We start from the raw sequence: 23,312 nt of genomic DNA, 5'->3' as shown, positions 1-23,312 counted from the left end.
GGCTTCGGTAAAATTGTCCCCATTTTGTAAGATAGTGTTAGTGTGCCAGGATCGCTGGTCGGCGCGGACCCGATGGGCCAAAGGGCCTGTTTCTGCGCTGTTTCTCTAAACTAAAACTAATATGCGGAGCAAGTTTTAATTAGATAGGGTGAGTGCCTGGAATGTGCTGTCAGGGTGGTGGTGGAAGCAGATAGTGGCGTCTACGAGACTTCTGGATAGAGACAAAGAGATACAGGGAATGGAGGGATATGGATCGTGCAGGCAGAGGAGAGTCATTTATATTGACATCATGTTCAATGTGGACATTGTGGGACGAAAGACTTGTTCTTGTGCCGAACAAAAGTTCAAATGTCAGAATGCTATGGAGAAAGAAGACATATTGTAGCTGTCTAAGACGGGTTCTAAAAGAGCTGAGGGGCAATTTTGCCTTTCAGGATGCTTTTGGCCATTTTTCTTTCTCCAACAACTTCTTCAAACTTTCAGATTTGGTGTTGATAATTTCTATTTTATTTTCGTCGTTATCTGCTTCTGCAAATTTAAAAAATCTATTTTCAACTGTACTCAGAAAAAGATACGGTGAGCAAACACGGTCTTTATTTGCCTTGCATGCATGATTTGACCAAGACAGGACTGGAAAAATGACCAAAATAATTTATTTCACATCAATAAAATGAACACTGCTGGTATTCGCAGTGCTGCATAATTCACGACATCATTATTGGGAATGGGGCTTGCCTGTGCAGGACACAGGGAGTGCTGCTGCCGCACAGTTTTAATGTCCACCAGGGTGGTTCAGTTTTCACCTACTTTCCAGAGATGTGCCGGTTGGTAGATTTATTATAGAAACATAGAAATTAGGTGCAGGAGTAGAGCCCATTCGGCCCTTCGAGCCTGCACCGCCATTCAATATGATCATGGCTGATCATCCAACTCAGTATCCCGTACCTGCCTTCTCTCCATACCCCCTGATCCCCTTAGCCACAAGGGCCACATCTAACTCCCTCTTTAATATAGCCAATGAACTGGCCTCAACTACCCTCTGTGGCAGAGAGTTCCAGAGATTCACCACTCTCTGTGTGAAAAAAGTTCTTCTCATCTCAGTTTTAAAGGATTTCCCCCTTATCCTTAAGCTGTGACCCCTTGTCCTGGACTTCCCTAACATCGGGAACAATCTTCCTGCATCTAGCCTGTCCAACCCCTTAAGAATTTTGTAAGTTTCTATAAGATCCCCTCTCAATCTCCTAAATTCTAGAGAGTATAAACCAAGTCTATCCAGTCTTTCTTCATAAGACAGTCCTGACATCCCAGGAATCAGTCTGGTGAACCGTCTCTGTACTCCCTCTATGGCAATAATGTCCTTCCTCAGATTTGGAGACCAAAACTGTACTCAATACTCCAGGTGTGGTCTCACCAAGACCCTGTACAACTGCAGCCTATCACTGGCCTAGGTGGATAGTGGAGAATCAGGGCATTGATGGGCATGAGTGAGAGAATGGGTTGTGGGAATGGGGTCATGTGATTAGGTTTTGGCTTATTACTGTCACGGGTACTGAGGTACAGTGCTTTGTTTGCTTGCTCTCCAATCGAATCGGATAATACTATACATAAAATACAACCAAGTCAAACTCAAGTACTCGAGCTACAGTTGATGGGCTTGCTCTGTGAGCTGTCAGTCACGACTCTTTTAGAACCTGGAGCTTCCTATTTCAAAGGGAAATGTGAAAAAATATAACTTTTATGTCCGCTAATTTGAAGAATCGTCACTACAGCCGTTCTTCTGATTTCCTCAGGGTTCACGATGGTGATTTCAAGGGATAGTGAGAATATTCACAATTAAAAACTGCAAAATGCAAAACGTGGATTTCTTACAGCAACAGATAACTAAACAGGCCAACAAGTGGACAAAAGTACATTTGTTTGGTTGGCACAAACAAGCTATATGCCATCTGGGGAAAAAAGGATTTTCTCTGTTGCTTAATTAAAATTCACCTATCATGAATACATGTTGCTCATTTTCTCTGTTACAAGTTGCTTGATGAATAGAAAAGGCTTACTCAATCCTGCATTCTCATCGATGACATTACCACATTCGGGATTCAATTAGCAGCTGAAGCAGAAAGAACATAATTTCCCCTCTGGGTCATGCTGGTGTTTGCGTGTCTTCTGAGTTGTCTCCTGACCTAATTAAAACTGCAACTCTCCCTCTCCCTTCTCCATGATTATCATAACCAGACCAACCTTGATATTTACCTCAGTTATTCATAGTGATAGTAAGAAGTTTCTCCAGAATTGCTCAGAAGATTTATTACTGTCCTCTTTTTCTCACTGGTCACTGGCAATAGCCAATAGACAATAGGTGCAGGAGCGTTGTCAAGGGATATGGGGAGAAGGCAGGCACGGGTTATTGATAGGGGACGATCAGCCATGATCACAATGAATGGCAGTGCTGGCTAGAAGGACCGAATGGCCTCCTCCTGCACCTATTTTCTATGTTTCTAGGAGTAGGCCATTCGGCCCTTCGAGCCAGCACCGCCATTCAATGTGATCATCAGGGCTGATCATCCCCAATCAGTACCCCGTTCCTGCCTTCTCCCCATAGCCCCTGACTCCGCTATTATTAAGAGCCCTCTCTCTTGAAAGCATCCAGAGAACCCGCCTCCACCGCCCTCTGAGGCAGAGAATTCCACAAGTCTCACCACTCTCTGTGAGAAAAAGTGTTTCCTCGTCTCCGATCCAAATGGCTTACTTCTTATTCTTAAACTGTGGCCCCTGGTTCTGGACTCCCCCAACATCGGGAAAATGTTTCCTGCCTCTAGTGTGCTCAAACCCTTAACAATCTTATATGTTTCAATGAGATACCCTCTCATCCTTCTAAACTCCAGAGTGTACAAGCCCAGCTGCTCCATTCTCTCAGCATATGACTCCCTCAATAGCAAGAATGTCCTTCCTCAAATTATGGGACCAAAACTGCACACAATACTCCAGATGTGGTCTCACTAGGGCTCTGTACAACTGCAGAAGGACCTCTTTGCTCCTATATTCGATTCCTCTTGTTAAAAAGGCCAACATGCCATTCGCTTTCTTCATGGCTTGCTGTACCTGCATGCTTACTTTCATAGACTGATGTACAAGGACCCCCAGATCCCGTTGTACTTCCCCCTTTCCCAACCTGACGCAATTTTGATAGTAATCTGCCTTCCTGTTTTTGCTACCAAAGTGGATAACCTCACATATATCCGCATTAAACCTCATCTGGCATGCATCTGCCCAACCTGGGGCACTGGGGCCTATCTGGTTATTGTTCTCTTTTCAACAATGGATCGATATGGAGTAAGGAACTGATCACTTTAGACCGGCACAGTGGCACATCTGGTAGAGCTGCTACCACACAGCGCCAGAGGCTAGGAGTTCTATCCTGCCTTCAGGAGCTGTCTGTGTGGAGTTTGCACATTCTCCCTGTGACCACATGGGGTTTCTCCGAGTGCTAAGGTTTCTTCCCTCATCCTAAAGATGGGGGGTTTGTAGGTTAATTGGCCTCTGTGAATTGCCCCTAGTGTGTAGGGAGTGGATGCAAAACTGCGATATATGATCGACATGGACTCGGTGTGCTGACGGTCCTGTGTCTGGACTATGTCTCTAAACTAAACTGAAACCAGTAAAACTTGTATGTGTTCCCCTGATTTTGGCATAACGAAGGTGATTCAATCCTTAACATATTTTTTTCTTTGCATGCAAGTTTTATTTCTCGAGAAGTGAACCCAAGCGTTCCGCTAGCCTTTTATTAGTTCCATGTTACCTGCACAAGCTGGAGTCATGGCTGCATTTAATCAGTTACTACTCAAGATGTACAGTCCTCTTATCTTACAAATTTTTATATTAAAATTCAGTCAACATTATCATTGTGATGTATTATGTCTGCAAAGATTTATCATTGTGAATTCTGTACTTTCACATTCAAGGTGTTTTCTCTGTCGGTAGCATATAATTGGCCATAAAGGGCACTGAAGTGTATTGGGTGCATCAGTTCTCCGAAATACTTCCAATTTTTACTCAAGTCTCTTTCTTAACTTCAGTTCTAAAGACATACTGGCAGCTCCCAGCTAGGTACCATCTCTCCCATTATTCCTTTTTTTAAACCCCATTCTCTGCTTCTTTTTCATTGTACAAAAATAACCTTGGCTATTGTTACCACTGATGATATGTTATTGCTTTTCATTCAACAAGACCACCTCACATTGCTTCATGTTTCCTATTCACTAGTCCCACAGGGCTAACCTCCCATGGCTCGGTTTCTACCAAAGACACTTGTGCAGCATGTCGAGCTGCAGCCCCAGCTACCTGAGTCTAATTCTGATCTCCTGTGCCAGAGAGTTTTTCTCTCACCACAGCAGCTGCTTGCCTTGCCTAGTTTCCTCTGGGTACCAGGGTTTCCTCCTCCATTCCAAAAATCTGCAGATTAGCAGTTTAGGTGCCCACTGAATAGTTCCTCCAGTCGGCGGGTGTGTGGTAAAACACGAGGTGTGTGGGGGAGGAGGATAAGACAGTGGAGAGAATAAAAATTGTGATCTGTTTGGTACAGAGCTCTAGGATCTTAACCAAGTTGAAAAGAAGAAATAACAATATATTTCCGACAGATAATGGTGTGCGATTTCTAGATGAACTTACAGGTGGTGTTGTTTCAGTGCACTCGCTGCCCTGTTTTCTTTTGGTAGTTGCAGTGGGTGTAACATACAAAGTTGTAGAAGCTTTGGCAGGGTGCAACAGCACATTCAAAGCGTAGAAACTGTGTGCTGAGATAACAGGATTAAATACTTAGGTTTATGGATGGGAGACTTGTAATGTGGATAACAATCAACTTCTTTAAGGGCCTGTCCCACTTAGGCGATATTTTTCAGCGACTGCCACAGACATAGCCCCCTACGACAAGCTACGACATCCTACCACCTAGTCGACGTCAAACTACCGATAACCGACGACCCATTAGGACGTCCACCTACGACCATACCTACGACAACCTACCACCCACACAGGCGGCAACTTACAAGTCAACCTACTTCCACTCGCGACAAGCTACGATAAGCAATGTCCCTGTCGGCGACAACTGAAGACAATTGGGTCACCGGTTGACGTAGGTAGTCGCCAATGGAATTCACCGAAGTCAGCACCCGGTGACAACCACCGTCAGCTGGCGACAACCTGCGTCATCGTGGCGACAACCTACAACAACACCTATGACAGGAGAAGACAAGCTACGCCAAGCCCACAGTTGCCGAAAAGTGTTGAACATTTCCAAATCCAGCGGCGACCAGAAAAACGTTACGACTCTTTAGGCGACTTGAGGAGACAACTCACGACCATGCAGGTGATACCCCGCGACCATGTGGTGACAGCCTAGTCGCCTGAAGTCGACGAAAAAAATCGCCAAAGTAGGACAGGCCCTTTAGTGTCGTTAGAGCTGCACTTATCCATGCATTGAAAGAATATTCCTTCAAGGTGGGAGAGAGGGATTTTTTTGCAGTAACAGAACAATATCAATGTACAGGAAGGAACTGTAGATGCTGGGTTATACCGCAGTCTGAAGAAGGGTCTCGACCTGAAACGTCACTCATTCCTTCTCTCCAGAGATGCTGCCTGTCCCGCTGAGTTACTCCAGCACTTTGTGTCTATCTTCAGTATCAATGTACGTCACCTTTGCTTTCATACATTACAATATTTTTGGGCAGCAGTGTTCATCATTATTTATTTGTGTGACTGTTTGTCGACTTTAACTATGTTCCAACCTGAGCCTCTAATTTGCTGTAAGTGTTTAGATAAAATTGTATTAAAATTGTGGAAGATATTTAATCGGATTTACATTTATTTTACTAATACTCACAAGGACCAATGATTTAAAGTGAGCAATGCCAAGGAGAGGAAGTGCCCCACGGTGCTGCCACACTCCATGACTATTGATCCTGTGGCACTGTTTCAACTTTGCTTCTTCTCTTGGAAAGGTGCATACCTGTTGGTTTCGATGCTGTACTGTCCTTTCCCCAGTTGATTCACTGCACATATTCGGAACTGGTATGAGCGAGCTGATGTTAATCCATTGACAGTAATGTGCACCACTTCAGGAATAATATTAGATAACTGTATCTTCCATGGAGAATCTACAGGACATAGTAAAAGAAAAACAAAGCTCCAAGGATTAAATAGCACATTAGTTATGTAAAATACAACTTGTAAAATCAAACTTAATTGTGGAAAATTCAAGTTGAATCCATTTGTACCTTTTGATTGTCTTGTGAAATAAAGTTATCTTGCCCACAATTGTACAATTTAATAACCAGTTCTGATTGTTAAAAAACACACCCGTTTTTAGTCTTCACTTCTCCAACACTTAACTGAGATCAGGGAAATTAGCGGGATCTGTAAAGATAAGGTATCTTTATTCTACCTTCATTAGTACGGGTGTCAGGGGTTATGGGGAGAAGACAGGAGAACGGTGTTAAGAGGGAACCTTAGAACAGCCATGATTAAATGGCGGAGTAGACTTGATGGGCCGAAAGGCCTAATTCTGCTCCTACCACTTATGAACGTATGAACCTCGCTGTGCAAAATTATTTCTGTACATTAATGCTTGTTGCTGTTAAGCTGCCATTCATTCACATGAATAATCAGAGAGAGATAATCTGACATTGCAGTCATCACTATTATTCACAACAATAATGACGTATTTAAATGGTGCCTTTAACACAATGAAACTTTCCCTTGCCTCTTGCGCACATTATCAAGATGAAGTTTGGCACTGACACCCAAAGGGCAAATGTTAAGTAAAACCAGACAATGCTGGAAACACTCAGACAACATTTCAAGTGGGAGAGAAAGCATTTTCGGTATTTTCTGGTAGATGACCTTTCATCAGAACTGGAAAAAGTTTTAAACAGATATTTAAGTGCGGAAAACAAAAGTTGAGGTGGGTTTATGGATAGAATGAAGGGAGAAGGGGCAAAAAGGGAAGTACTGTGAAAATCTGGAGGTGTTAAATGAAAAGGAACTATAGTTGTACTGGGAAAGTGGTTGGTAAAGGGACAAGTAAAGGATTTTAATGTTGAAAGGAGAACCAGTATTTGAAATTTCTAATGGAAAATACTGTGAAACTAAACATAGAAACATAGAAAAATATGTGCAGGAGTAGGCCATTCGGCCCTTCGAGCCAGCACCACCATTCAATATGATCATGGCTGATCATCTAAAATCAGTACCACATTCCTGCTTTTTCCCCATATCCCTTGATTCCTTTAGCCCTAAGAGTTAAATTTAACTCTCTCTTGAAAACATCCAGTGAATTGGCCTCCACTGCCTTCTGTGGCAGAGAATTCCACAGATTCACAACTCTATGGGTGAGAGGATGAGTTTTTCCTCATCTCAGTCCTAAATGGCCTTCCCCTTATTCTTAAACTGTGACCCCTGGTTAAGGACTCCCCCAACATCAAAAACATTTTTCCTGCATCTAGCCTGTCCAATCCTTTAAGAATGTTATATGTTGCTAAAAGATCCCCTCTCATCCTAAATTCCAGTGAATTTAGAAGAGCTGAACATGCTATTATCTGACATTTCTGAGTCCAGAAGCAGGTAAAGTGCCTATTTGGTAGAAAATGCTCATTGGAACAGCAAAGGTGGTTGAAAACAAGGAAGGTGGAGTGGGAGAGGTTGAGAGAATTATGGGCCTGTCCCACTAGGCGATTTTTTAGGCGACTGCCGGCGGCCACGGCAATGTAATTCACCGGTCAGCACCGGCGACAACCTACGCCAGCCTGTCGACAACCTCTGACAGCACCTATGTCAGGAGAAGACAAGCTACGACAAGCCCACAGTCACAAACTGTCACCAAAAAGTATTGAACATTTTAAAAAGCAGCGGTGACCAGAAAAATGCTACGACCTTTTGGGCAACTGAGGAGACTACTCATGACCATACAGGCGACCCCCAGGCGACCACCTAGTTGCCGGCAGTCGCCTAAAAAATTGCCTACGTGGGACAGACGTATAGTGTGGAAATCAGACTCACAGACTGAATGGAGACAAGCTTGCCAATACTGTATTCTAATAATAAAGGACAAGTTGTGGATAGGAGTTGTTATGGGCAGTGAACATTTAATCATTAGAAAATCCTCAAGCAGCACAACTAGTAGACGCGAATCATTTCCAAGGTGTTCAGTGAACCATGAATATCTGTTATCTATCAGTAGGTGCTGCAATTCAGATTCAGATTCAGATTCAATTTTAATGCTGGGTGCGTTTCCAATTGTTATTTAACCAATTACAGAATAGCAAGGTGTTACCTGTAGTTGAACTACAGGTTATGCTATGCAATGAGTGAACTCTGAAGCTAAAAGATAGAAAGTAGATTTGTAAAGACAAATAAAATCTATCAAATTAATGTTCCTTTTCGCTCTGTTAAGGCTATATTATGATTGATACTATTATTTGCTCCCACTAATTCTTTAGACCAAAATTCAGAATTCACCACTTCCCATGTTTTATATTCAGAGCCAAGATATGGGTAATATTGGCAAGGCCATCACTACGACACTCAGACATAACTGCCCTAAGACTGCACTGGTAAGCTTGTTCTTGAACTGTTGAAATCTTTACAATGAGAAAGTCACAGTGCTATTCGGTAAAGAGTTCCAGTCACACTAAATCAATAGCAAGCAATTCACAGTCAATGTGTGGGAAAGAACTTTAGATACTGGTTTAAATCGAAGGTCGACACGAAATGCTGGAGTAACTCAGCGGGACAGGCAGCATCTCTGGAGAGAAGGAATGGGTGATGTTTCGGGTCGAGACCCTTCTTCAGACTTTTAGAGTCATATAGTTGGCATACTGATCTTGTCTTATTTGCCTGCATTTGGCCCATAGCCCTCTAAACCCTTCCTATCCATATGTCTGGCAAAAATGTCGTTTAACCAACCTTTCCATTTGTATCAAAACTGGCCAGTTCTGATGTCATCCACTTATAATATTAACTCAGTTTCTCACAATACTGACACTGCCTGATCTGCTGGGTATTTCTGACATTCTCTTTTGTTTCATATTTCCAACAACTGCTTTATCAAGTTATTCTCTTTTGAAGCTGCTCTCAATAGTGATTTCACAAGTGGCATCAACATCATTCATCCCTAGGTCTTCTTTACATTTAAATTCCTTTTGTTTTCTACACTGTTATCCCTCTCTGTAACTTGTTTTCTCACTTTTTATGTTGCGATGAAGGCACATTAGCCCAAACCATTAACTCTGTTATTCTCTCTCCACAGATGCTGCTTGCCCTGTTTAGTATCACGGTTTTTATTTCAGATCTCCAGTGCCTATAGCTTCTTTGATTTTCAACGTGACAACCTATCACTCAGTGATAGCAATAGCCAAAACAAACAGGTAAACTAAAATCATAGGTGGATCCACATCTTGATGAAGGAGTATCCACCAAATGGTCTAAATAAATTATAGTATCGTCTTTAACCAGAAAACAGTTAACAGAGCATTTCCTCTTGTCCTTGAAAGCAATAATAAATTTTAATCTGCTTCAGCCAAGTAAAAATTAAGTGCATGTAAAATCAAGACATCACAACATCAAATAATACTTATTTTACAGAAAATATGGAACCAGAGAAGTAATTTAATTAAGATCACCATATGTCAGGAAACGAGACACCCATACTAAGTGGGAATGAGAGAAGAAGCGACTGTAAACAGCATTTGATTGAACCGAAAAAATATGACCATGAGATGGGAAGTAGTTTTAGATTAATGAAGCACACTGGCATGTGGAGCCTCTAAGCATGAAACGGGCAAGTATGAAGAACTAGTGTAGTTTCAGCAATGCAATTACTATAGGCGACTTTCTAAAAGATAATCTGAACAATTTTAAACTATAAAAAAACTTTAAGAGGAAGTTTTGAAAAATGTCTTCAATGTGATTCGAAGTAGATAATTTTGATTACATAATTCGGGAGATGGATTCTGAAGAAGGGTCTCGACCCGAAACGTCACCCATTCCTTCTCTCCAGAGATGCTGCCTGTCTCGCTGAATTACTCCAGTTTTTTGTGTCTATCATGTTTGTAAAATCTGTAAGTCCACAAATAGTGGAAATTCACAATGAATGGAATGAAAATTTACAGTGAAAATGATATTATTAGTGACAGAATGTCAGATTCTTCTTCACTGATAATAAGAGTGTGATTTGTTCAGTTCTCCCAGGAAATCAGGATATTCTACGCAAGGAAGTATTCTTTTTTGTTAAAAGGAGAAAGCAAATTAGAGAAGATTTAATTAAAGTATCAGTGCAGGGTTCATAGCTTAATGTCCAGTTAATTCAGCTTTGAAAGTCTATGAAACTGGTGAAAGCCGAGCTGATTTATTTAATTCTGATTCAGTGTTAATGTGAATGAGGTATTACAATATTTGTAAGCTAATAACAAAACACGCAAGTTATTTTTCCTTGCTGAAGTTCATTAGGTAGATGTCACTTTGAATAATGTCCACAGTTTGAGACATCTTATTACTGCAAAAAACTGATGGAAGAGATAGAGAACAGTGGAAATAAGTAGGCAGCTTCTGAGTGTCAAAATGCTGAGTTATAGAGTGATGAAATTGGGTCTTTTGCCAAAGGTGATAAATTGAAAAGAACATGATCAAAGTGGTTAATATGCCGTGTGGGATTGATTGCATTTATGCAGGTTGTATTTGTATTTTGATTCTAATTATAAATGCAACATTATATTCCTCAAGCAATACTGGAGAGTAAGCAAATATTTCCCAACAGCAGCAGGAATGGAGGAGATATGTGTATTAAGAAAGTCAAAGGTTATGTTATACAAATTCAGTAGAAAATGACTTGATAGTTAGTCTGTTAAAAATGGCATTGGTGGCTGCAGAGGCCAATCTACAGTGCTCTCCATAATGTTTGGGACAAAGACCCATCATTGATTTATTTGGCTCTGTACTCCACAATTTGAGATTTGTAATAGAAAAAATTACATGTGGTTAAAGTGCACATTGTCAGATTTTAATAAAGGCCATTTTTTATAAATTTTGGTTTCACCATGCAGAAATTACAGCGTGTGATTTTTTTCTATTACATTATGGAGGGCACTGTAGAACATTAAAAAGTCTGAAGAAGGGTCTCGACCTGAAACGTCACCCATTCCTTCTCTCCAGTGATGCTGCCTGTCTCGCTGAGTTACTCCAGCATTTTACTCCTACCTTCGATAAAAAAGTACAGCACAGGAACAGGCTCACAGACAGCTGTGGAGGCCAGTTCAATGGATATTTTTAATTGACAGATTTTTGATTAGTAAGGGTGTCAGGGGTTATGGGGCGCAGGCAGGAGAATGGTGCTGTGAGGGATAGATCAGCCATGATTAAATGGCAGAATAGGCTTGATGGGCCGAATGGCCTTATTCTGCTCCTAGAACTCATAAACTTCTGCTCACAATGTCTGTTCCCAACTTCTCAGCTAATGAAGTACTCTGTACCTACAAACAATTTAAGACCCAAATCAAATTCAGATCTGGAATGGTAAGTGTCCAGTAACATTCATGCTACAAAACAGCCAGGCAAAGATGATCCCCAACAAAGAGTGTAACTAGCTATTGTTCACACTCAATAGCATCATCATTGCTGAATCTCCCTTTATCAATACCCTGATCAGAACCTAATCAGCCACATTGAGGTTGAATGAACAGGCCAAAGGCTGGGCCTTCTGTCATGAATGACTCATCTCCTGACTCACCAAAGTCCCTCCATTGTTTCACATGAAAGGTCAAGAAGGTGAAGGAAAACTCTTCACTTTCCTAGACAGTGTAGCTTCACAAATCGCTACATGGATGTACATGGATAGGGAAGGTCTAGAGGGATCTGGGCCAAATGTGGGCAAATGGGATCAGCTTAGATGGTTTATCTTGGTCAACATGGACAGGTTGGGCTGAAGGGCTTGCTTCAATTACTCTATCATAAAGCTGTGTCTTATTCACTTTAGTCCATTACATTTACAGGTGTTTCTTTACAACACAAAGACAAAATTACATTTATTTACTGGCACCAGATGAAATATGACTGTCATAAGGTAATGGGTGATCAAAAATTGATTTCTTGGTAAATCAATGCAGCCTGCTACAAGTTGTTACTTGAGGGAATTAAATATAAACCCTTTTAAACATTGAAATAAGATGGGCTGGCAGTTGTGAAAAGTACCATTATTGGATGACATCTGATATGAAAACCCATTAACGATTTGAAACTTTGGTTCGATCAGATATCTTCTTCACATTTATCAAACAAATATAAAAAACAGACCAAGAAAAAAATATCAATGCACATTTGACCACAAGCAGCTTAAAAAGTGAGTATGGCATTTGACACTAGGGAGGAGATTAAATGAAACAGATACAAATTATTTTCTGAACGGATGAACAGTGCAGAGACCATAAATTCTTCATAAAGCAACACAATAAATGTTTCAGGATGAGAAGGAGGATTTGATTAAAACTAGCCGACAGATTTTTATTGTTGAATGGAAGTAAATGAAATATCTCGAGTTTTGTTATCTGGTTTTAGTGTTTTTAGTTTAATTTAAAGAAACAGCGTGGAAACAGGCCCTTCGGCCCACCGAGTCCACGCCGACCACCGATCACCCATACACTAGTTCTATCCCACACATTAGCGACGCAATTCAAGAGTGTTTTATTCTCACGTCCCAGTTAGAACAATTCAATTCTTACTTGCAGCAGCACAACAGAATATGTAAACATAGTACTCTGTAAACAATGTTATGAACGAGAAAACAAAATGGTGTATATTTATATATGAATATATAACTATATAAATATATATGTGTGGGTGTGTGCGTGTGTGTATAATATATATACCCACACACACACACACAATTTCCCTCCTGGGATTAATAAAGTTCTATCGTATAGTATTGTGTATGTAGGAAGGAACTGCAGATGCTGGTTTAAACTGAAGACAGACACAAAAAGCTGGAGTAACTCAACAGGTCAGACTGAATCTCTGGACAAAAGGAAAATATTACGTTTTGGGTTGGGTCTGAAATAGGTTCCTGCACACCTTTGGAATGTAGAAGGAAACAAGAGCACCCGGAGAAAACCCATGCGATCAAAGGGAAAAGGATCAAACTCCATACAGACAGCACCCATATTCAGGATCAATTCCAGGTCTCTGGCACTTTTAGGGAGAAACTTTATGGCCAATGTGCTGCCCCATAATCTTGAACTGAATTAAAACATACAGTAGCTGTAAAGGGGGACATAGCGTCACTTGGAGATTTAAGACTGAAAATGGATATTTTCATTTTTTTAGTAACCAAAGTTATCAACTTATAATTTTTTGTGTGTCGGAAAACAAAATATAGTGGCACAGCTGGTAGACTTGCTGCCTCACATGCCAGATATTGGTGTTCGATCCTGTCCTCGGGCACTGTCTGTGTTGAATTTGCACATTCTCCCTGCAAGCGTGTGGGTTTCCTCCCACATCCCAAAGACGCACTGGCTTTGTAGGTTAAATGGTCTCTGTAAAATTGCCCCTAATGTGTAGGGAGTGGGTGAGGAAAGTGGAATAACAGAACTTGTGTGAATGGGTAGACAAAATGCTGGAGAAACTCAGCGGGTGAGGCAGCATCTGTGGAGCGAAGGAAATAGGTGACGTTTCGGGTCGAGACCTTTCTTCAGTTTGAAGTTGGGGTAGGGAACACAGAAAAGAAAGGAAGAGGCAGAGACAGTATGCTGTGTGAGAGCTGGGAATGGGAGGGGAAGGAGGGAGAAAGCAAGGACTACCTGAAATTAGAGAAGCCAATGTTCATACCGCTGGGGTGTAAACTACCCAAGCAAATATGAGGTGCTGCTCCTCCAATATGCGGTGGGCCTCACTCTGGCCATGGGGGAGGCCCAGGACAGAAAGGTCGGATTCGGAATGGGAGGGGGAGTTGAAGTGTTGAGCCACCGGGAAATCAGGTTGGTTATTGCGAACTGAGTGGAGGTGTTGTGCGAAGCAATCGCCAAGCCTGCGCTTGGTCTCACCGAGGTTGATCATACACTTAATAATCCAACCATGTCTGTGTTTGGAATTGGAAAGAAATAATAGAAATTGCATTCATTGCAAGGTGTAAAAAGAATTGAGATACTGTATTATAATTTTGCTGCATGTCATTATGGTATATATCATGTCTTGATTGGTAAATATGTTTAGTTTGTAACTTTATTTGAAGCAGAAATAATATGTAAATGCTTCATTGAGCATAATTCCGACTGGTAACTACGCACTTCGTCCGAGCATATTATCGCAAGTGTCATGCAAGCCGTCTTAAATCTCTACTTAAACTGTCATTTGGCAACCTAAAAAGCTGATTCTCTAACCTTTACCTATTTCAAATATACCATTCATCCTAACATTGTCTCCCTTTCATACAGATATTCTCCATCCAATGTCTCCCATTGTTTGAAGAAGGAATCTTTGTGCTAATTTTCCTCTTGTTCCATGGAGAGTCTCACTTTAATATTGCTGTTTTACACATCCTCCTCCCCTAACTTTCCCTACTTCATGTGGATATTTTCCCCCTTCCCCCTTGATCCACCAATTCACTCCAACCACCACCTAGTTACCTTTGAACCCTGTTTTACAAAGTAGTCCCAACGTCCACCCAGTTCCCAATACAGGGAAAATATCCTCCTGTTCTATTCACAAAATAAGTCAAATAGGTAACTTACCACTTTATCAAGGGTAATCGGTGATATCAAAATAACCACACATTTCAACCCAGTCCACGGACACATAACAGATGCGGCAAATTGAGAGGGGCGGGACTGTATATGGCCATTTCAATTATGACAAATTATTAGCCCCTTTGAAATTAAGTGACGTTGTTAATTGAACTGAACCAACTCCTTGTTCCATTGAGTTTCTCCTTCTCTAAAATTCCAGACCATCCCTGAAAGCCCAGAACTACCCTCTTCCTGAAAAATCCCATCTCTGCTGGTTTAATAAAAGCAAAAGTGTAAACACAATTCAAAGCAAATAGCTCCAATACAAAGACCCACAGCATTGTGGTTGACGCTCAATGGCCACATCCCGTGAAGGAATGACAAATCGTTCTTCAGAAAATGCATAGCACATTTCTTTTAAAATGCATGCCGGCTGTGCTGTGCACCTGCCCTTTCTCAGTGCCTTAGAGTGAGATTTCCCCTCATCCCCTCGATGCTAATTTTGCAATCCTATCAATAACAGTCAATGGATTGACAGTTTAGAGCGATCAAACAAGACCAACTGTGTAAGGTTTTTGTCAAACACTACAAACTAAATGAGATTTTGAACTCTGCTCATTCAGTATAATCTTTTTCAAATATTTATCTAGTTGACACCAGAAGTTGGACTGATTTCCCTCAACACATGGCAAACACACTATATTGAAATGGGACAGGAGAGCACTACATTACAAGGTGTGGACACTTTGTATGAAACCTCTAAAACTTAGCTATGATGTAACATTGTAATTGAATCTCTGGACAACGTCCTACATTTATAGGCCTGGAGTATGCACTTAACAGCTGGTAAATTGCCTTGGGGGACAAAATGTACACTCTGGATAATTGCACTTACATCCCGACATGCAAAACATAGATGCAACTTGCTTGCAAGATTTTGTTATTGCATTGGGCTTTGTGAAAGGGTTGTCCCACTGTGGCAACCTAATCCGCAACTTCAGAAGAGTTTGCCCTCGACTCATACTCGCAGCATGGTCGACACGAGGTCCTAGGAGGTCTTTGTAACTCTCCTTCATGCTCGAGAGTAGTCCCCGCGTACTCGAGGCCTCAGCCAGGTCGCGGCGTATTTTTCAACATGCTGAAAAATGCCAACGAGTAATAAAAGGTTGCCATGGAAAAAAATCGTGTTTTTTTAACTTGTAGGTTTAGTTGAGGTAAGTCGTAGTAGGTCGGCATGTTATTCGTAGGTAATCGAGGGTAGTCGAAGGTAGTCTTCAACATAGTCGAAGGAGGTCGAAATGATAGTTGAAGGAGGTCTTCAACCTGACACTTTTTCAAAACTCTCCTAAACTCGCCAATTAGGTCGCCACAGTGGGACAGGCCCTTTAGTACTTGTGAGACCTGCTTCATAAAGTTGGCATTCCAGAGCAAGTCCGAAGGGTTGATCACCCTTAAGTTAATCACAACCTGGCTCTCCCTTGTTCTCCACACCAAGTCCGTTCCTTCTTGATTCCAGACAGCTAAGCTTCTGTTATTTCCATTCTAGGTGCAAAGTGGGTGATCTCTACTTACTGAGACCAAACCTAGTTGCCACAACTTTTCCCATTCATTTAGTCTGTTAAGAGTTCTTCATAATTTGAATCCATGGCCTTTGATTAATCATCTATGTCATTCAGAAATACAGCAAACAGTTGCAGTCCCTGCACAGAACTTTGTGGAATAGCTATATTCTGCCAATTTGAGTAAGTGCCCATTACTTCTACACTCTGCATTCTGGTGAACAGCTAGTTTTTTTGGCAGGTCAATATTTTGCCATGAATTCCAGGAATTACAACCTTAGTTAGCTTACAGTTTTATGAAGGACTTAATCAAATGTTTTTTATGGAGGTCCACATAAATAAGATCTGTTTGGCATTCCATTGAACTACTTTAGTCAGCTCTTCAATAAATTCAGTTGAGTTTGTCAGGCATAATGCATCTTGCACAAATCCAAGGTAGTTCTCTCGGCTTAACTACTGATTGAAAAACATAAACTGAATGCCCCAGCTATGCTTGGATGTTGGAAAACATGCATCTTCAATGGTTGCTCGTGTGATATATAAAACACGCACGTGCGCTGGATAATTTTCAAGGGTCCCATAAATAAGGAGGAAATAGAAATATTACAGAAACAGAACTACCTAAAATCCATCTGACTTTGTAAATAGTTTTGTGCTTTGCATAAGGACACCAGTAAAATAAAAAAATTGGTGTAAAATATTACTGAATCCCACAAGAAAAGCAGTAGTGCAAACATTACCTGAGCACTCCAGTTTTTGCAGTAGGAAATAGCATGCCCATCAGCACTACTTTACTGCAACTTGTGCATATCGATTTAAACATGTAACATGTCCTCTTGCATTGTTTGCGCAACCCTAAAATCTTAATATTAATATATTCTGAAAGCCGAAGGAATTTGTTCTGATTATATGTGTCTAAAAAAAAATCAATGTGTTCTGGTTATTCCCATGGCAGTAAAAGTGCTGCCTACTGTAATAAAAAGTTGAGAACTCCCCTGATGATTCAGTGAGCTTATGATTGTATGCCTGAGTCATAAAGGCTCTGAAAATACCAGGTTTGGTCTGTGTTAGCTGGTATCAGCGGGTTAATGATAACAGTGCGGTAATCAATCTTGGCTCTCAAGATTAGGGAGGAGAAAATTACCCATGGCTTCTTTCCTTACTCGCCATACAGTTGGAGAACTAAGCCCTGTAACAAATCAGTGTTCCCCAGAGCAGGGCTAAGCAGGTTACCAGCCTAATTAAAATCTAAGCAGTTACTTTTAATTTTTGTATTTGAAATTTGAGCAGCTAATTTGTTTCAGCATTTCACTTTTAACATATTGTTCATGGACGTCTGGTATAAAACGGGATTAGGTTTGGCTGTGAAGTCCTTGAAGTTGAATAGTCTGCTAACCCTTGCTATCTGAATTCAACTGATTAATGGCAGCTACAAAATCAAACAGCATTAGGCATTTATGATAGTTTTCAAGCCAAATAATTAATAGTTTTCTGAAGCAGAGGAGGAGGGTGGAATGTAATCAGTTGTAAAAGGGAAGAACAGGACAATGAAATTGGAAAAACTCATTGAAAACTATCATCTTGATCTTTACTCTTTTTGGAACATAATGTGACATATATCTGTGGTTTTGTTGGGGCCAAATCTGAGGATCTGTTGCAAATAATATATAACTATCCTATCACAATGACACTGTGAGAGGGCTGCAGCAAAGATCGCATTATGTATTTTTCAACTCCAATAGGTTTAAAGAGAGTTGAAAATAATCGTGAGTAATTCCTATTTGATTTATGAAGCATAATAGTGTTAATTAATGAACACAGCTGACATTACAGAATCGCTGAAGCACCTAGGGCTAATGATTATCTGTATAGATACGTTCCCTCTCTTGCAAGTCATCAACCACGACAAATCTTTCAGCTAATCCCTCTTGTGCGGCCAATATATCATCACAACATAGGGAGAGGCAGGTAAATGTCAAGCTGTAAATAGTTAATTATTTTAATGATTTGATTTGAAAAATGGTTCTGATAGCTACATTTCCATTCCCACATTGAGCAACATTAGTAACTGATAAAACTGCCATAATATTGGTTTTCTATCATTTGTATTGTTTTAAAAGTGACATTCTGAAACAAGTTAGCTTCTCAAATTTTAAATACTGAAATTTAAAAGAAAGTTGATATTCTAATTACACTGGTATGCTGGTGAACATCGATCAGCAGAGCATTGATTTATTACAGTGCTCTTTATTCTCTAGCCACGATTCTCTGTGCTTTAATAAAGATACCCACTTAAGAACGGGTGCAAATCTCTGCTCTTGCTCCTCCAGCTCTGATGTGACCCACAGACCAGCGTGCACAGGCTGTCTTTGCATGCTGCTGTTAAATGGGCAGAGTCCATCAGTGTTGGTATTAAACTCTGAAGCCCAGGCTGCAGCCAGACTGCATGCGGGCTAATGCTGAGGAATGGCAGCGCCTGCTGTACTTATTGACAGGCTACCCCGCTGGATGTGATGGAATCTGCTCTTCCCTCCTCTCCTTGTTCATTGCAAGATTTGTGCTAGCTCTCGGACAAACAGGTTCCTAGCTCCAGGAACAGCAGATGGTGAGTTTGGTGTCAGGTTTTCAGCGCAGCAGTACTGTCAATAACACATCTCTCTCTTTCTAACCAGGTAACAACCTCTTTTAGCACTATTTCCATCAGCACTCACTCAACTGGTAACACATCCTAAGCAGTACATGAGATATCTAATGGGACTATATCAAATTATGAAAAGTATAGACAGGGTAGAAAGTCAAAAACTTTTTCCAAGGTAGAAATATCAGACTCTAGGGCATAGCTTTCTGAGAAGGATACATTTTAAAGGGAAAGTACGGGGCAAGTTTTTTTATACAGAGAGCGATGGGTGGCTGGAATGTGCTGTCTGGGGCGGTGGTGGAAGTAGATAGGATAATGTCACTTAAGAGGCGTTTTAGATAGGCACATAGATATGTAGAGAATGGAGGGGGATGGAACACATGCAGGTAGAGAAGATTAGTTTCACCTGACATCATGTTCGACATGGTCAATGTGGGCTGAATGGCCTGTTCCTGTGCTGCACTTTGTTCTATAGCAGTATCATTTCTGAGCATCACAACCGTCATTTAACTCATCCATGAATCAGAACACAGATGAAACACCACTCATTTATCAATGGTGTAATAAGAAAATCAAAAGAATAAAAATTGACAAAAAAAGGCAGAAGCAGGCGTGGATAACTAGGACAAGCTTGGATGGGGCATCTTGGTCAACATGGACAAGTTGGTTTAAGGGTAGACAGACACAAAAAGCTGGAGTAACTCAGCACGCCAGGCAGCATCTCTGGAGAAAAGGAATAGGTGACGTCCTTTTCTCCAGAGATGCTGCCTGTCCCACTGAGTTACTCCAGCTTTTTGTGTCTGTCTTCAGTTTAATCCAGTATCTGCAGTTCCTTCCTACAAAGTTGGTTTAAATGACCTGTTTCCATGACTCTATCCTAAATTAATTTCCATTAGAAGGCATACAAATCATAATTTCACAATGAAATATTGTGGCTATATAGTTAAGAGATAGAGTACTTGCCAAACAGGGTAAATTTCATTTCCAATGACCCTGCCGCCAGTTGCATAGACCCTACCACAGAACCTAGCTAACAGTAAATGTGGCTTCTGCCTGCCTTTTAGCCATCTGAAAAGAGATCCTTTATTATACAAGATGCTTATGACAAGTATCATCACTAATTCTATTTGTTTGGGCACGTCGGGTAGAATTCTTAAGGGGTTGGACAGGCTAGATGCAGGAAGATTGTTCCCGATGTTAGGGAAGTCCAGGACAAGGGGTCACAGCTTAAGGATAAGGGGGAAATCCTTTAAAACCGAGATGAGAAGAACTTTTTCCACACAGAGAGTGGTGAATCTCTGGAACTCTCTGTCACAGAGGGTAGTTGAGGCCAGTTCATTGGCTATATTTAAGAGGGAGTTAGATGTGGCCCTTGTGGCTAAGGGGATCAGTGGGTATGGAGAGAAGGCAGGTATGGGATACTGAGTTGGATGATCAGCCATGATCATATTGAATGGTGGTGCAGGCTCGAAGGGCCGAATGGCCTACTCCTGCACCTAATTTCTATGTTTCTATGTAATTAGTGACGATACTCTTCTACAACTTGATCTACCCTTGATCTACAACTTTAGGTTGTGCACGTCACAAGTTCTGCATAAAATAAGCTTTATTTGTTTAAAAACATGCGTTTCCAGTAGCACTCACTGTTCTCGGACAACTCCACAATGTAATGCAGGATGCGGCTATTTCCATCAAAAGGCCGAGTCCAGGATAAATCTACCGCCCGGCTTGTTGTAGCATTCAGCGTCGCTTGCAGGTTCCTGGGTGGATGAGGAAGTTCACTGAAGAAAAAAAGAAATAGGGAAATCACACTACAGACTGCTTCAACGACCAAACATCATTAAAACCGAGCCTAGACCTAGGTTAGGTCAAGTATAAGCATTTAAGAGACTTTTGGATAGACACGGAATGGATGGTTATGGATCCTGTACAGGAAGAGGGGATTAGTTCAATTCGATAACATGTTTGGCACGGACAATGAGGGTCAATGAGCCTGTCCTTGTGCTAGAATGTTTCTATGAGTAAAGGGGGTATGGACTTGGGCTGCCTGGTAATAAAGCAGCCATGTATTCTATTTGTATTTTTAAAGAATGATTTGGTCCCTCTACTGTCATGAACAGTTTAACAGTTAAATAACGGAGCTCAGGGTAGCTAGTGCCGCATTGAAGCAGTCTGAAAATATTTTCTTTCCATCTGGGTAGGAGTGAAGTTGGTGGACAGACTTGACTGAGCCCGTCACCCGTAGTGACGACGCCAGGCCTAAACTATCACAGTGATCTCAGATGTGCTGGTGCTAGATCGGTCTTTTTCTCAGAGCCAAGCTCTGCTAAGATCCAGCAAAAATCATGGACTATATCATGGACAATTTTTTGTCATGGTCACTCTTTGATGACTGGAGTTTAGCTATTCAACATCAGGCAGAAGTTCACAAAGCCTATTCACCTATTTATATGTTCACCTACAAATTACTTTGACAAGATTTTGGTACTGAGCAAAACACAAAATGCTGGAGGAACTCAGCAGATTAAGCATCTATGGAGTGGATAAATGACGTTTTGGGTCGGGACCCTTCTTTTGACTGATGATCATTGGAAGAGAAAGAGTTGGACAATCAAGCAATCCTAAAGCCATCGATCTAATTGCTGTCTGCTTGTTTTTTAGATGAGATGCAGGTGAGCAGCAGCTGAAGAAAGGCTGCCAAAACATTTCTCTGCAGTTTACTCAAACGCTGAGGAATGCAAAACTAAAGCACAAATGTCCCAGCACAGCCAGGAGGGAATAATTACAACACATAGGTGGGTTCCCTTATAACTGTGGAATTAGGAATTTAATGGTGAAGTATAACAATACAGATAGAATATATGAATTTAAAATGATAACTGAATAATGTTTCTGGGCCCTGGTCATAATATCCTCCATTCTATAACATTTCTTCACCTGTCAGGTTAATTTGATGCTATGAGTGACACTGCAAACTAGGAATAATCTTGAATTATGCATAGATATTTGGATATGCTAACAATGACACCCAACTATCAATTGAAACTTAATCCTACTGAACCACAATGCAGGTAATGTTCTCGACTTGACTGCCTGTCATAATTTAACGCACTATAAACTTTATACATTTCTTCACATTATGTTTATACAATTTCCCAAATGCAGTACGTCGAGAAACTATAATGGAATTGTGCAATATTTCTGATATTCGTCCATCTGTTAATTTAACAAGAGAACTGAATCTATTGCTTCAGATGAGTTAACAGCACTATTAAAGTAGCCCGTAAATGATTTAAATTGAATGATTTAAGCTTATATATCGGAATAAGCAGCTGCATGGCACTGGTTTGGAAATAGTACGTGGCACAGTAAAGTTTGAGCTAAAACCAATTGTCATCCACTACTGAATAGAAAATAGCACAAAGGATTTTAGCAGAGATTCAATCCGAAACCGCTGCAATACTGCTGTTCAGCTTGATGGGTAAATTGAAATCTTGTTTATACTCACATCACTTCCAGGCGGGCACTTCTGAAGTCATTCCCTCCAGCGGACAAAACCTCACAGGTGTAGTCTCCAATATCACCTGACCAGGTTTGGCTAATATGAAGCGAGCCATTTTTCCCAGTAGTAATTCTGGGTACAGCACTCGCATCGATAACCTTTCCATCCTTTTTCCAGACAAATCTAGAAGAAAAAAAGCAGATTTTAAAAGGGGAATAACATAACATCATTAATGTACCCATTTGACTGACTGGTGGAATTCTAACTTCAAACTGGCATTATGCTTGGCACGGACCTTATGGGCCGAAGGGTTTGTTCCTGTGCTGTACTGTTATATAAATACATTGAGCTTGGTCTCAGTGAAATATAAAAATGAAAAAGAAACATAAAGGTGAATTTGACCAACATCAACCCTGCGCATTTCCATCTCCAGTTGAACTGGGGTGTGCAACAGGAGCCTGAAGTGCTAGCTGTGGGTGAAATACTCATCTAATCTTTCAATGAAGCCACGTCTCTCAGAATGCTGTCCAACTGAGCCTCAGAACATCTAGCAGCTGGAGGGAGGCAAGAACTGCACCGTGGAAGAGGTAAAATCTTTTTGAAGGGAAGAACATAGAACAGTACAGCTCAAGAACAGGCCCTTCAGCCCACAATGTCTGTGCCGAACATGATGCCAAGACCAACTCTTCTCTGGATACACATAATCTCCATTCCCTGCATATCCATGTGCGTATCCAAAGTCTCCTCAACTCCACGATTGTTTCTGCCCCCACCACCACCCCGGCAGTGTGTTCCAGGCACTCACCACCCTCTGTGTAAAAAACTTGCTCCTCTCATCTCCTTTAAACTTTGCC

At 41.1% G+C, this 23,312-nt stretch overlaps 1 protein-coding gene across 1 annotated transcript in view; it reads right to left on the bottom strand.

Annotated features, from left to right (window-relative positions):
- Positions 1–23,312, bottom strand: part of sdk1a (sidekick cell adhesion molecule 1a) — a 513,213-nt gene that overhangs the window by 133,389 nt on the left and 356,512 nt on the right. The window contains 3 exon segments of the mRNA XM_055651028.1: positions 6,002–6,149; positions 20,601–20,737; positions 22,465–22,641. Coding sequence (XP_055507003.1) covers positions 6,002–6,149; positions 20,601–20,737; positions 22,465–22,641 — 462 coding nt within the window.

Source organism: Leucoraja erinacea, chromosome 20, assembly GCF_028641065.1.
Source record: "Leucoraja erinacea ecotype New England chromosome 20, Leri_hhj_1, whole genome shotgun sequence".
Lineage (NCBI taxonomy): Eukaryota > Metazoa > Chordata > Chondrichthyes > Rajiformes > Rajidae > Leucoraja > Leucoraja erinaceus.
Note: the sequence above shows the minus strand (reverse complement) of the source record. Positions and strands in the feature narration are given on the sequence as shown.